The sequence below is a fragment of the Sturnus vulgaris genome, unplaced genomic scaffold (assembly GCF_052056855.1).
Source record: "Sturnus vulgaris isolate bStuVul1 unplaced genomic scaffold, bStuVul1.hap1 Scaffold_84, whole genome shotgun sequence".
Taxonomy (NCBI): domain Eukaryota; kingdom Metazoa; phylum Chordata; class Aves; order Passeriformes; family Sturnidae; genus Sturnus; species Sturnus vulgaris.
In genome coordinates this window covers 663,968-678,604 of record NW_028276728.1, presented here as the reverse complement: position 1 = coordinate 678,604, position 14,637 = coordinate 663,968, and the positions used below count along the sequence as shown (strand labels likewise).

Sequence of the window (14,637 nt, the reverse complement as noted above, 5' to 3'; positions counted from 1 at the left end):
GAGCAGGGACAGCCTGTCTCTCTGTGCCAAAAATGAGCTAGCGAGGAAAATGACTGGCCTGGTTGGGCATGGAGCTTTTTCCAGAAACTCAGGGAGGAAAGAGGGTGCATCACCTTTGCATAGAGGGACAGGACACTCAGGAAATGTTTAAGGATGTCACTCAGTCATGCAAAAAGAAAATTAGAGAGGTGAAAGCTCCATTAGGACTTGTTTTGATTTAGGGTACATTTGGGAGGAAACTTTGGAATGAGTTTTTTTAGAAAACAGTTTTAAATAGTCTTTTTCTTAACTGGTTCGGGGAAAAATATTTTCTCACAGAGAAGTGGAAAAAAACCTGTTTATTCAATAGGCAAAGCACTTTTTAGCACAAAAATGACCAATAACAAACAGCAAAACTTTGGTGCTCTGAAGAGATGGCGAATTCAGAAGGGTCCCTTGTGTGGGTTGCAGCCTGGCTCACTCAGTCTGTTCTCAGTCTCTCCAGCGTTGGAAATGCCACGGCCCAGGCCAGGCCTGGTGAGCCACAGGTGTGAGCTCCCAGTGCTCCCCTGGGTGTTCAGTCCAGAGCAGGTTCGAACAATGCCAAGAAAAAGAAAAAAAAATTACAGTCCAGGGAACTTTCTTGCTTCAGTCAGCCAGAAACACCAACTAAAAGCAAAGGAGAGCTCTCTTCCACTGTCCACTGCAGACAGCACAGGCTGGGTGAAGCACACGGAGGAGCGAGTGCAGACTTTGATCAGTAACTTTGCACCTCTTCTCTCTCCCCTTTGCTCCTGGAACTGGTCTTAAAGCTGCAGAACTCAATGTTCAACACCAACAAAACAGACGATTTGAAGATACAAGCACGATAAAGTCACCCCAAAACAGGACATAACCTGGCCAATTCTGTGAAGGATCAAAAAATTGACTTTATAAATACATTAATGGCAATAGGAGGGACAAGAAGAACCTCCCTTGTGTATTGGGGGGGATGTGGTAACCAAGGATGGGGAAAAGGCTGAGGTACTTAACCCATTTTTGCCTCAGTTTTCAACAATAAGACAGGTTGTCCTCAAAACAAGTGAGCTGCCCAAGGTGCTCTCCATCATTTCTCATCAGTGCTGGCTCAGCAGGGAGGTGCCAGAGGACTGGAGGTGCCAATGTGAGCCCATCCCCAAGAAGGGCTGGAAGGAGGATGTGGGGAACTGCAGGCCTGTCAGCCTGACCTGGGTGCCTGGTGAGGTGATGGAACAGATCACCTTGAGTGCCATCCCAGGGCACCTCCAGGATGGCTGAGGGATCAGAGCCAGCCAGCGTGGATTTCAATATCTGCATTGATGATCTGGATGAGGGCATGGAGTGCAGCTTCAGGAAATGTGCAGATGGCACCAAGCTGGGTGTGAGTGTGGATGTGCTGGAGGGTAGGAGGGCTCTGCAGAGGGGCCTGGACAGGCTGGATCCAGGGCTCAAATCCAACAAGGTGAGGTTTAACAAGACCAAGTGCTGGGTCCTGCACTTTGGCCACAACAACCCCTGCAGTGCTCCAGGCTGGGCACAGAGTGGCTGGACAGCAGCCAGGCAGAAAGGGACCTGGGGGCACTGATGGACAGCAGGCTGGACATGAGCCAGCAGTGTGCCCAGGTGGCCAAGAAGGCCAATGGCAGCTGGCCTGGATCAGGAATGGTGTGGCCAGCAGGAGCAGGGCAGTGATTCTTCCCCTGTGCTCAGCACTGGTTTGGCAGCACCTCGAGTGCTGTGTCCAGTTCTGGACCCCCAATTTAGGAAGAACATGGAGGGTCTGGAGTGAGTCCAGAGAAGGGCAACAAGGCTGGTGAGGGGTCTGGAACACAAGTCCTGTGAGGAGTGGCTGAGGGAACTGGGGATGTTTATCCTGGAGAAGAGGAGGTTCAGGGAGACAAGGTGGTGTCAGGGCACAGGTTGGACTTAATGATCTCCAAGGTCTTTTCCAGCCTGGCTGATTCTGTGATTCCCTGAAACCACCCTTGGAGCAGTTGCAGGATGAGCCCTGGGCCTCCTCTTCAGCAGGTCCAGCAGTCCAGGTCCCTCAGCTTCTCCACACAGCCCCAAAACCCATCCTGTCAGTCCTGCAGAGCCTCTCCAGCCCCTCCTCATTACCCACAACAGGGAGCCCCACACCCAGACACAGCAGCCCAGATGTGCCCCCCTGGCCTGTGGTGCCTCTGGCAAGGGAGCAGCACGAGGCACTGCAGGACCCTGCAGACAATTCCTGCAGCACTTGGAGGATGATCCTGCTCCCCAAGGGACGTTCCCATGGTGCCAGCTCAGGAACTGAAATGGGGAGTGGGGCCAGAGAGGAAAGGGCAAGCAGGAATGGGTTGTTTGTGGGAGAGAGGACAGGGATGGAGAAGAGGAAAAATGTGGATCAGGAAAGAGGAAAGAAAGGAAAGGTGAAGCAAAGCAAATGCTCAGGGCAGTTTGGGGGTGGCTGCCAGGCAGCCCTGGCTCTGAGCGACAACATCTGCAGTGGGACAGGAAACTCACGGCTGATGGGAACAAACTTTCTGGCTGACTTCAGAGGCTACAACAAACCTGAGTGGTTTCCCTGCCATCACCCATCTCTTGCTGGCCCCAGGGGCTGATGGCATTTGTGCTCACTCAGCTCCATGTCCCCACAGCAGCACCATGGGGGTGCTGAGCCTGCTGTGTGCAATGCAAACAGGGGCTCCTGAGCCAGTGCTGCCGTGTGTGTGCCTGCAAGGATGCGGCTCCTGTGTGAGCTGGGGGAGAGGCCAGGGCTGCAGAGGGGGGATGTTGTTGGCAGGTGCATGAGGACGCTCTGGGACGCTGCCCTGGGGTGTCCAGCACAGTGGGGATGGATCAGCCCCTGCTCTGCTGCTCCTTGCCAGGGTGTCCCCCTTGCAGGGAGCTTGCAGAGCACCAGCCATGCTGTTTGCCCCCAGCCTGCCCACGGCCAGCCTGGGGCTGCTCCCGGGGCTTTTCTCTGCTCAGCATTGCCCTGGCCAAGTGTTGTGGAGAGAGCCTGGCCAAGGAGCCTGGAGTCCCCAGGCCCTGCCCTGAGGTGTCAGTGCTGCCCCAGCAGTGCCCATGGCCTGTCCCTGCTGCAGCCCTGGCACTGCCACCCCCAGGGCTGTGCCCTGCCCCCAGAGCACTCAGGCCCTGCAGCAACACGAGGGCCAGGAGGGCAGCGGGGCAGTGGCACGGGAGCAGCACTGGCAACACCAAGTGCTGCTGCTGCTGGCACAGCTGCTGTGCCAGCACTGATCTGCCCCAGCAACAACACACAGACATTGCTGCTGCAGCTCCAGAGAAGGGAACAAAAGGGGAATTTCTGGTAAAAACTCTGTGGTGAGATCCTTTATTTCCTTTGAAGCTATTGAGAGCACAGCTCCTCATTGACACAGTCTGTGTGTCATAGAAAAGGTGAACAGAAACAAAAACAGAAAAACACAAAAAATTACATTACTTAGTGGGCAATGTTAAAAAAGGAAAACAAAGGAAATAAAAGAACAAACCAACATCCAAACCAAAACCAACATCCAAACCAACAGTTAAAATCTAGGATTTCTTATATTACAAATGATTTGCAGCAATTGGCCAGCAGTTTACTTTTTCTGAAATCGTCCAGTGATCAGTGTCCACACTGCAGCCTTGAGCTCCTGGTTCCTCAGGCTGTAGATGAGGGGGTTCAGGGCTGGAGGCACCACTGAGTACAGAACTGACAGGGCCAGATCCAGGGATGGGGAAGACATGTAGCGGGGCTTCAGGTAGGTAAAAAAGCCAGTGCTGAGGAACAGGGAGACCACAGCCAGGTGAGGGAGGCAGGTGGAAAAGGCTTTGTGCTGTCCCTGCTCAGAGGGGATCCTCAGCACAGCCCTGAAGATCTGCACATAGGAGAAAACAATGAACACAAAACAACCAAGTGCTAAGAAGGTAGTGAAAACAGAAACCCCAAGTTCCCTGAGATAGGATTTGGAGCAGGAGAGCTTGAGGATGTGTGGGATTTCACAGAAGAACTGGCCCAGGGCATTGCCATGGCACAGGGGCAGGGAAAATGTATTGGCCGTGTGCAGCAGAGCAGTGAGAAAGCCACTGGCCCAGGCAGCTGCTGCCATGTGGGCACAAGCTCTGCTGCCCAGGTGGGTCCCGTAGTGCAGGGGTTTGCAGATGGACACGTAGCGGTCGTAGCTCATGATGGTCAGGAGGGAAACCTCTGCTGACATGAAGAACATAAAGAAAAACACCTGAGCAGCACATTCTGCAAAGGTGATGATTCTGGCGTCCCAGAGGGAATTGTGCATGGCTTTGGGGACAGTGGTGCAGATGGAGCCCAGGTCAGTGAGGGCCAGGTTGAGCAGGAAGAAGAACATGGGAGTGTGTAGGTGGTGGCCGCAGGCTACGGCGCTGATGATGAGGCCGTTGGCCAGGAGGGCAGCCAGGGAGATGGCCAGGAAGAGGCAGAAATGCAGGAGCTGCAGCTGCCGCGTGTCTGCCAATGGCAGCAGGAGGAAGTGGCTGATGGAGCTGCTGTTTGTCATTTTTTCATTCTCACCATCGGGGACTGTTCAAAGAAGACATTAACAATCCTGGATAGGTTTCCTTGAGTCAATCCTATGCTATTTTATTACACATTTACTTAAAGGAATTTCTCTTTCTTTGCCTAAATTTCAGTCACCTTTTTTTTATCTATGAGCTTGGGGTTTTGATTTCTTCAAAGGGGGAGAAATCTTCTTGCAGCATTGCTCTCACCCTGAACACTTGGGGAGCCCAGAGGGAAAGTAGGGCTGCATGTGCCCCAGTGCTGTCAGACCTGCTGGTCACACACAGGTGCCTTTTTCATTACACCTCCCTCTATTTCAGGATGGCTGAACCAAAACATGCTTGAAAAATATAGTGGACTTTCTTAAGGCACCAGTTTCAAATAAAGCTTCTCTATACCCTTCTCTCTTTCCCTATGCAATTGGACAGGGAGACACACCAAGGGTTTGCTCTGGCTCTGTGCTGCCTGCAGTTGTGCCTACGGGGAGCTGTTTCTCTCTATCTAAGCTCTGTCCCTGCCAGTGCTCCCAGAGCCCAGCCCAGCCCTGGGGGCTCAGCTCTGCCCTGCACACCCCTCCCAGCACAGGGCACTGCCCAGGGCCATCTCCCTGCCAGCAGGGCCTTAAGGGCAGCTCACACAAACTGAGATGCTGCAAGCCAAGGTGCTGCTGCTGCTGTCTGTAGGCACAGGAGGGTGAGGAGGCACTTTGTGAGGGAGATGGGAGGCAGATGTGCTGATGGCCAGTGGGACAGTGCAGGAGTGTCAGTGACACAGACACACCTGACAGCCCCTTTGCCTTGCCTTGAGGAGAAAGCTGAGAGCAGCCCTGGCCATGCAGCACCATCTCCACAGCAGGAGGAATCTGCCCTGATGGGGGTGGCTCCTTGCACCTCCAACTTCTCCCCACAGTCCATGGGGAGCTGCCAGGCAGGCTGAGAGCTGTCCCTGGCAGGTGGCACATGGCCTGGGCTGGCCAAGAGCCCTGAGGGCTGCAGGAGCTGCTGTGCAGGACAGCCCTGGGCAGCCCTGGATGCAGCCTCAGCTTCAGCCCCTGCAGCCGTCCCTGGCAGCAGGAGCCGTCCTGCCCTGTCCCTCTGACGGTGCCCAGGGCAGCCCCGCTCTGCAGCACATCCTCATCTTCCTCCTCCTCCTCCTCCTCCTCTGTCTCAGAGAAACTGGGAGAGTCCTCCTGACACATCCCCCAGGCTGTGGGCTGTGCTGGCTCCAGGCAATCCCTCCAGGAGCACAGGGGACATTGCTGTGCACCCACACACTCACCATGTCCAGGGCTGTGAAGATGTTTCCCCAAGTGCAGTCTCAGCTCAATGTCTTCCCAGTCCCGATTGCCTTGAGCCTGTCTGTGCCTGGCTCCTGTCCCCTCAGTGCCTGCAGGCAGTGCCCTCAGCCCTGCTGGGCTGGGAGAGGAGCTGCTCCTCAGCAGAAATGTCTTTTTGAAGCTCTTCTTGGTTGCCAGGAGCTGCCTCTGTGCCAAGAGCCCAGCCCAGCTCAGCACAAACACAGCACATGTACTTTAATGACCCTCTCAGGGCTTTGGTGCTGAGTCCCTGGACATCAGTCCCTGAGAGAGAGATGAAGGAAAACTTCTCAAGAACTCAAAGTCAGATTCAAATTCCAAAGTTTCTTGAAGTTTTAATGGGTCTCAGTGAGGGACACAACTCAGAAAGTGTCCCCAGGTTCCAGTTAGACCAGAACATGTGTGGCACTGATCACAGGTGGGGACAAAGAAGGGAAAGATGTCTCTGATGCTGAGAAAACTTGAATGTGTTTCAGGAATGCAAAGGGCCAAGGGCTGAGCCCCAGCCCCTGGCAAGGCAGATCCTGTCCCTCCCTCATTGCTCAGGGCTCTTCCCGGCCCACCGGGCTCTGGCCATGTGCAATGCCAAGGGCAGCACCATGGGGCGGCCCCTGCCAGGCTGCTGAGCAGGGCCAAGGAGGCAATGAGGCCCCAGCACAGCAAGGCTCACTTGTCCCCTGCTGGCCTCAGGCCCAGGGCCAGCCTGCATGGCCCAAGTGCTGCAGGAGTTGGCTGTGTCAGGGCCTTTCAGCTGCTGCCCATCCCTGTGCCCTCTGCAGCCCAGGCTGTCCTACGGTGTCCATGCCCTGCGCCTCTGTCCCTGCAGGCTGTCGTCATCCCCCGGCTGCCCCACCTCGCTGGCCCCTTCCTTTGCTGACAGCTCTGCCTCCTGCCTGCCTCTACCTGCACACACAGAGCCTTGGCCTTGATGCCAAAAGGGGTAATTCAAGTTTTACTGTCCCTGTGAACTTTCACCAGAGGAACAAGGCATACAGGGGCTGCTTTCCCCGCAGGGACTGCCAGAAGAGAAGAAGAAGACATCTGGCTCATGGGGGCAGTGACAGAAGAAAAAAGGATTGAATTGGGAGCTTGGGGTGGGTTTTATAGGAATGGGTAAATTGTAATAGATGTGTAATGACTGAATATACGAACACACTTATAGAATAATGTGTCCATGTAATGTTAGGAGTTATCCCACATTGGACCTCAGACCTGAAAAAAATGATGTCCTTTTTATCATCAAATTAGTGTTAAGGAGTCTTATTCTGATATTTGGGAGGTTTGGTGACAGTTGGGCCTCACAGAACCAAGGAGTCAAATATTCCACTATGGAACCTCAAGGAATAAAGGGGCCTTTTGACACTGTGGGAGCTCATGGAGCCAAAATCCTTTTTGACAGAATGGGACCACATGGAACTTATGGTCCACTGTGACACAGCAGATCCAGGGAGACCATTGTGACACTGAGAAACCTCCTGGAACCAAAAGTCCATTGTGACAGAGAAAGGCCTCATGGAACCAAGGGGCCATTGTGACACCGCAGATCCAAGGAGGCCATGGTGACACTGTGGAACCTCCTGCAACCATGGGTGCATTGTGACACTGTGGGGCCTCACAGAGACAAGGAGTCCAATGTGACACTGCAGGGCCTCACAGAACCAAGGTGACCATGTTATAGCACAGAACCTCATGGAACAAAGGGTCCATGGTGACACTGCAGAATTATTGCTGAGAGTATGAAAGCTCATGGAACCAGAAGTTCATTGTGACCAAGGGGCCATTGTGACACTGTGGATCCAAGGAGACCATTGTGACACTGAGGAACCATTGTTACACTGTGGGGACTCATGGAACCAAAGGTCCATTGTGACATTGCAGGGCCTCATGGAACAATGGAGACTATTATGAAAACGAATCACAGAGGCAATGAAGTGGAAATGAAGAGGAAATTAAGACTTTTGAAATCATCATGTCCAACCTAACATCACCTCATCAACTAAACCATGGCTCTGTGTGCCACGTGCAGTCTGTTTTTAAATGCCACCAGAGACAGTGACTCCAGCACCTCCCTGGGCAGAAGATTCCAGTGCCAAATCACTCTCTGAGTGAAGAATTTTTCTCCTGATGTCAAACCTAAACTCCCCCTGGCTCATCTTCAGACTGTGTCCTCTCACTATGTCAGTGGTTGCCTGGGAGAAGAGACTGACCCCCACCTGACTACAACCTCTCTTCAGTGGTTGTAGAGAGCCCCACTGGAGACCATTGTAGCCATTGGGGCCATTGTAGCACAGCAAGGCCTCATGGAATCACGGGGACGACAGTGACAGTGTGGGGCTCCATGGGAAGAAGGGACCATTCTGACACTGTGGAACCAAGGAGATTTTTGTTGCAGTCCAGGATATCATGGTACAAAGGAGACCATTTTTACAAAGGTTTGAGGCTTTCTGAAAGTCAAGGGCTATTGGGGCATTTTGGAAACAAGGGGACCCTAGTGACACTGTGGGGTCTCATGGAATCAATGGTCTGTTGTGACACTGCAGGGCCCTATGGGATCATGGAGACTATTGTGACACTACAGGGGATGCCTTGGAGTGGCTACCTAGAACAGAGGCTAGACAAGGTTAAGAGAATAAAGTGAGTATTTATTAAAGGCCTTCAATAGATTCACCTTGGGCAGTCAAAAGCCTCCCAGAGGCTACACCCAAGATGGATAGTGGTGATGAATTTTTCAGACAGATTTAAGTTTGGTTCATTTGGTATCAGAGGTAAATCCTCCAATTACAGCTTCAGGCAATGAAGCCATATTCCCTCAGTTTTCTCAGCCCTGAACTCACTTTTGTTGATATTTTTCAGAGCCTGAGGCTGCAGGGTGTCCTTAAGTTTCAGGCCTAGAGGAATTGTTTTGTCTGACCAAAATGTGAAGACAGTTCACTAACATTTTGTATGGAGTTTAGAGTTATGCACTATTGAGTATAAGATTTGAAAAATAGAAAGGCTAAAATCTTAAGGCATCACAGGCCTCATTGAACCAAGGGGCCACTGTGACACTTTGTGGCCTCATGGAACCAAGGAGACCCTTCTGACATTGTGAGTGCCCATGGAACCAAGGGTCCATTGGGATACTGTGGCACCAAGGAGACCCCTGTGACACTGCAAGGGCTCATGGAAACAAGGGACCATTGTGACATTGTGCAGCCCCAGTGAAACAAGAGGCCAGTGTGACACAGCTGGGCCTCATGGAACCAAGGATCTAATATGACACAACCATGGTGACACTGCAGGACCACATGGATCCAAGGGAACAGGTAACAGGTGTTCTTGGCTTGGCCTGACTGGTCCAACTGCCCTTGGCATCTTGAGGGTCTCTTCTCATGTGCCCCTGAAACCCTGGGCTTTCCTTCACATGGAAAAGAACTGTCCTTCTCATCCAGGCACCCCTTGCCAAAATGAGATTTCCCCCTCCAAAATTCTCAATATCTGTGATTGCTCCCAAACAAAAGTTGCCATTTCCAACATTCTGGCTGCCCTTGGCTTCCTTAGGGCTGGGTCTCACCGGTCTTCAAACACTGGGGCTCCATGCTTTCCTTCCTATGGAAAAGAACCATCCCTCCTGTACAGGTACCCATGGCGAAAATTGGTGCTTTTCCTCCAGAATTCCTATCTGCAAGGGTTTCTCCCAGACAAAAACTGCCAGGACAGTCATATCTGTCTGGCCTTTGCCTCTGGTGGCTGCAGTTCCTGAGGCCATGAAACACGGGGGATTCATGGATTCCTTCCTGTGGAGACCATGGTGAAACTGTGGGGCCCCATGGAGAACCATGGAGACCATTGTGACACTGTGGGGCGTTCTGAAATGAAAGGGCCATTGTGACACTGTGGGGACAGCAGGGATCCAAGAGATTATTGTGACACTGTGGTGACCCTGTGGAACCACGGACATTATTGTGGCACTGCTGGGCTGTATGGAAGCAAGGGACCATTTTGACACTGTGGGATCTCATGGAACCAAGGACATCACTGTGGCCCTGCTGGGCTGCATGGTGCCAAGGGCCCAGTGTGAAGCAGCAGGGCTGTGTGGAAGCAAGAGGCCATTGTTGCATTCCAGGGCCTGGTGCAGCCCAAGGGCCCTTGTGATCCTGCAGGGCACCGTGGATCCATGGAGACCATGGTGGCATTGCAAGGCCCCACGGAATCATGGAGACCATTGTGACACTGTGGGGAACCAAAGGGCCATTGTGACCCTGCAGGGCCTCATGGCAGCAAGGGACCATTGTGACACTTCAGAAGCAAGGAGAGCATTGTGGAAGTCTGAAGCCCCATGGAATTAAGGCGAGAGCTCAGGAGATAAAACCCACTCGTGTCAGCTGAGCTCTGTGACTCTGCAGGGCCAGGACGTTCCAGCAGGTGTGTGCTGCTGTGCCAGTCCCCTGGCAGGGATCTCAGACAGGCAGGTGCAGCACTGAGGAGCTTGGTCTGTGGCCTTGGTGGCATGGCCAGTGTGAGAAGGTGCCCCAGGGCTTTGAGCATCCCTCCAGCCTCTTCCATCAGCCACTTCCAGACCTGGGCTCTCACCCCAGTGTCTTGGTCTATTTGTTCTGTGCTTATCTCCTTCCTCCTGCCCATTTCAGCACTGCTCTAGGGGCAGCATCAGCCCTGCCCGGGCTCCCTCCTCACCCAGCCCTTGGCAGAGCCCAGAGCAGGGCTCTCTGTGATCCCTGGCACAGGATGTGGGTGCTGGGACTGGACACTGAGGTGTGGAGTGGACACTGTGGTAGGGAACATTTGCCCACCCAAAACACTCCCTGTGCTGTGCCGTGTCTGATGAGGGGATGTGGGGCCTGTGCTGGCCAGGGGGGCTGTGCTGCCTCAGGGACAAATGACAGGCATGAGCCACAGCACAACGACCAGGAGGTGGAAGTGAGGACAAGCTACAGAGGAGGAATTCAGAAATCTGCCCTGAGCGTGTGTTCATGTGTTCAGGAAAGGCAAAGCCCAGCTGGAGCTGATGGAGGCTGCAGGCAACACCCAGAGCAAACTCAATTCATGGCTGTGTTAGAATTCAAAATGCAAGAGCCTGTAAGCCAAAGCTTAGAATTAAACACAGTTAAGTAGAGATAGCTTTAGCTTTGGAATGTAAGATCTAGAAGAAATAAAGGTACTTACAAAGGGAACAAGAAGTTTTAGAGTGCAGCAATGTAAGTTTGTCTGTCAGGATATAATGGGCTAAGAAAGTTCACTCTGTATTATGGGTCAGTAAGGCGAAATATCTTAGTATTGAATTAGAAACCTAAATATCTCTGTTAACAGTGTTTTATTGGTTAATAAATCCTGAACAGACCTTGTAGCCATAAGTCTTCTGACTTCTAAGCTATGCTGTGAACATCTGTAAGACAAACTTACCCTTTCTGCCAGGAGAGAAAATTAAAAAAATAAATCACACTTTCTAAAGCAACTCTGAAGTCCTGTCTCTCTGTTTCATTCAGAAAAGAAAAAATCCCCACCAAAAAATTGTAACATAAAAATAATAAGCCCACACTTTAAAAACATGTCATAAAAAAAACAAACCCACATTTGAAAAATATAATGTAAATACAATAAACCCACACCTGGGGACACTTTCTCAGTCATGCCCCTCAGGGGGACCCTTTAGAACTTCAGGAAACTTTGGACTCTGAATCTGACTTTGAATTCTTGAGAGGTTTCTTTTCTTCCTTTTCCCTATTTTTGCCTACCTGACATCATTGTCATCAATTTTCTGCTCTAATTCAACCCTTGGGAGACTTTCTCCTTCATGTTTATCAGTGGGACTCACTAAAAGTAGGAGAAACTTTGGAGTTTGAATCTGACTTGGAATTCTTGAGAGGTTTCTTCAGCTCCCTCTCAGGGACTGATGTTCAGGGCCTCAGCCCCAACCCCGAGAGGGTCATTAAAGTCCTTGTGCTGTGTCTGTGCTGCTGAGCTGGGCTGGGCTCCTGGCAAGGGCAGCACTGCAGAGGGAGCCAATCTTTCCAAAATATTATTTGGAGCTCCTTGGCAGCACCAAATGCACCACGGGGCTCACTGGGATCAAGCAAGTCCTGACAAACAATGGTTCTGCAATGATTTCCCTCTGGTCCAGTGCATTTCATTAGGAAGGTTTTCAACACCAGATATGGAGAAATATTTGAAAGAGCTTCTTAGAAATATCCATTCCTATTTTCAAGGGCGTATTTTATTACTGTTCTCTTTAGAGCAGAGGTGATTGCAGCATTCTGTGATTGATGTTGATCCAGGGTCTCTCCTCAGAAGGTCTGGCAAAGAGGAGTTTTGTATTTTTGGTTTTTTTAAAGCAATCTAAAACTCCTAATGTTCCCCACTGCAAACAGACACACTCCTCAGGTGTGTGCCAGCCCAAGGTTCCACCAAATCCACTGCAGAGCTGCCCTGGGCCAGCTGTGAGGGTGGATGTTGGGGGTACACAGAGACACACTGAGGACATTCCAGGATGTACTGGGAGTGATACTGGGCCATACTGGGGCAAACTGGGGCTAATGTGAGTAATACTTGGACAAACTAGGGACACTGGGAACACTGTGGGGAAGTCTGGCAGACACTGGCACATACTGTGGATGACACTGGGGGGAACTGGAAGGGACTGGGCATGAACTAAGGTGTACTGGGAGAGACTGGAGAGTACTGGTAGGGCCTCGAGGGGCAGTGGGAATGGACTGGGCTGTGTTAGGGATGAACTGGGCTGTACAGGAAGGGCCTGGTGGTGCACTGGGATTCTACTGGGCTGTACTGGGGATGAACTGGGCTGTACTGGGAAGGCTTGAATGGTCTGTTCCTGCCTACGCCACCTCCCATTTGTCGAGGCTCCCGCCCATCATCGCCCACAGCCAATCAGCTCCAGAGATCGTGACATCATGGGCGGTGCCTAGACTCGACGCCATCTTTTCTTTTTGCCTATAACTCCCATCATGCCCCACACACCAGTTGAGCCCCATTGGAGCCGGGAGTAAAACACCCATCATGCACCGCGCTCCCCAGCACCCCGGTATCTGCCCCCGACATGTCCCGTAAGTGTCCCCCAGAGCCTCCAGGATTCCTAAGGTCCCCCTCAGCGCCCATTCGGGACCACCCCAAAAGCATCCCCAGATCCTATGGAAGCTCCCAACCCCACAGATTCCTGTTACAGTCACTTCTGGGAGTTCAGCTTCTGTCATTCCCTGGGTCCCCCAGAGTCCCTCAGAACACAGGTCTGTGCCTAAAACTCCTGCCCTTCCCTGTGCCCTAAAGAGCCCGGTTAGAGCTTCCCAAGCTCCCCCCAAGTGCTCCCGAACCGTTCACGTTCCCTCCTAAGCACCTCAAGTTGCAACTGGGATGCAAAAGTGTCCCCCAGGTGCCTTCCTGGATCCCCAAACATCCACTTCCAGGACTACAGCTCCCATCATGCTCTGCGGTTCCCATAGAGTGCTATTGCAGCCGTGACTTCATCTCCCATCATGCACCGCGCCCCACCGAGAGACATTGTAGCTGCACCTACAACTCCCATGATGCTCCGCGGCCGTATTGAACCGTGTTATACCTGTGCCTACAACTCCCATCATCCCCCGCACCCCGGAAAGCCCCTTTAGAGCCCCCCAAGTGCCCGCCCAGACCCCAAATGGCCCCAGATTCCCTTCCCTGACCCCCAAGTGCCCCCTGGACCCCCAAGAGCTTCCCTGGACCCTGGAGTTTCTGTCAGAATCCTTAAGTGACCACCTGGCTACCTGAAGTGTCCTTCAGACCATCAAGTTCTCTCTAAATTCCCTCCCCAGACCCAAAACTTCCTGAAATATAACCCAGAACATATCTTCATGGGCCCCAAAGTGGCCCTGTTTTATCCTGTCTGTGAAAATGATTAAAAAGATGAGAAAGGGATTAAAATAGGACTAATTATCATGAACAGGGAGAAATCAATGGCCAATAGTGACCAATTAATTAATGAAGTGAATTGTGTTACTTAGAATGAATGGCCATTAATTTTTCTGATTGCTAAAATGCATAGATTTTTTCATATAAATAGAAAAATTAGGTATAAAAAAGTAATAATATTATTATAAAAATGAAAGCATAATTATACTTTCAGTACTTAATAAAATTACAATATTACTAATAAATTTATAGAGGGTTTTTATGTTTTAGGATGGCAGTCCCAGCTAGGCAATGTCAGACATGGTGAGGCTGGGGGTGAGGAGCAGCTTGTCCAAACAGGGTTGGCCTGCAAGGGGCTCATTCTTCTGCAAGCCCAGACCTCCTAAGGAGACATTCAGCACCAAGATCACTTAAGGAATGCTTCAGTCAGCCCTTCTCTGAACTGAAAAATAAAAATAATATGGCCTTGATTAAAACCAAAATTCCTTCTCTTCTCACTGGCAAGGCAAGCTCTGTCTCCTGCTGTTCACAAACAGAGAAGGGCTGGAGGGAGATGTGGTGCTCAGAAGCTCCTTGGGGTACAGTGACCATGAAATAATGCAGTTTTTTAATATTCTGTGAAAGAAGGAGGGTCATCAACAAAACTTCTACACTGGACCTACAGAGAGCAGACTTTGGCCTATTCAGAATGCAGAATTGGGGATAACTGAATTGGGTTTTTTTAAGGGGAACAGCTCTTAAAGGATTCCAGGAAGAATGGAGACACTTCAAGAAAGGAATCTTGAAGGAGCAGAAGCAGCCTGTCCCTCCTTTCCTCACAGAGGAAAGTGAGCTAGAGAGGAAAATAACTGGCCTGGCTAGGCAGGGAGCTTTTACCAGGAAGTCATGGAGAAAATAAGGTGCATTA

General features: G+C 51.5%; 1 protein-coding gene across 1 annotated transcript; it reads right to left on the bottom strand.

Moving 5' to 3' along the window:
- Window positions 1–3,370: 3,370 nt before the first annotated feature.
- On the bottom strand, window positions 3,371–12,766 carry LOC148217416 (olfactory receptor 14J1-like). The gene is made up of 2 exons (XM_088158613.1): window positions 12,669–12,766; window positions 3,371–4,383 (listed from the first exon to the last, which is right to left on the bottom strand). The coding sequence occupies exons 1-2, from the start codon at window positions 12,764–12,766 to the stop codon at window positions 3,585–3,587; spliced, it is 897 nt and encodes a 298-aa protein (XP_088014739.1). The 3' UTR covers window positions 3,371–3,584.
- Window positions 12,767–14,637: the final 1,871 nt, after the last annotated feature.

Bases quoted from the DNA above. Each gene is read 5' to 3' on its own strand.
- LOC148217416 (XM_088158613.1), bottom strand. From the start codon at position 12,766: ATGGCGTCGAGTCTAGGCACCGCCCATGATGTCACGATCTCTGGAGCT. The intron at 4,384-12,668 runs GTAGGCAGGAAC...CCTCATCATCAG, and splicing joins CTCGACAAATGGGAGGTGGC to CGCCGTAGCCTGCGGCCACC.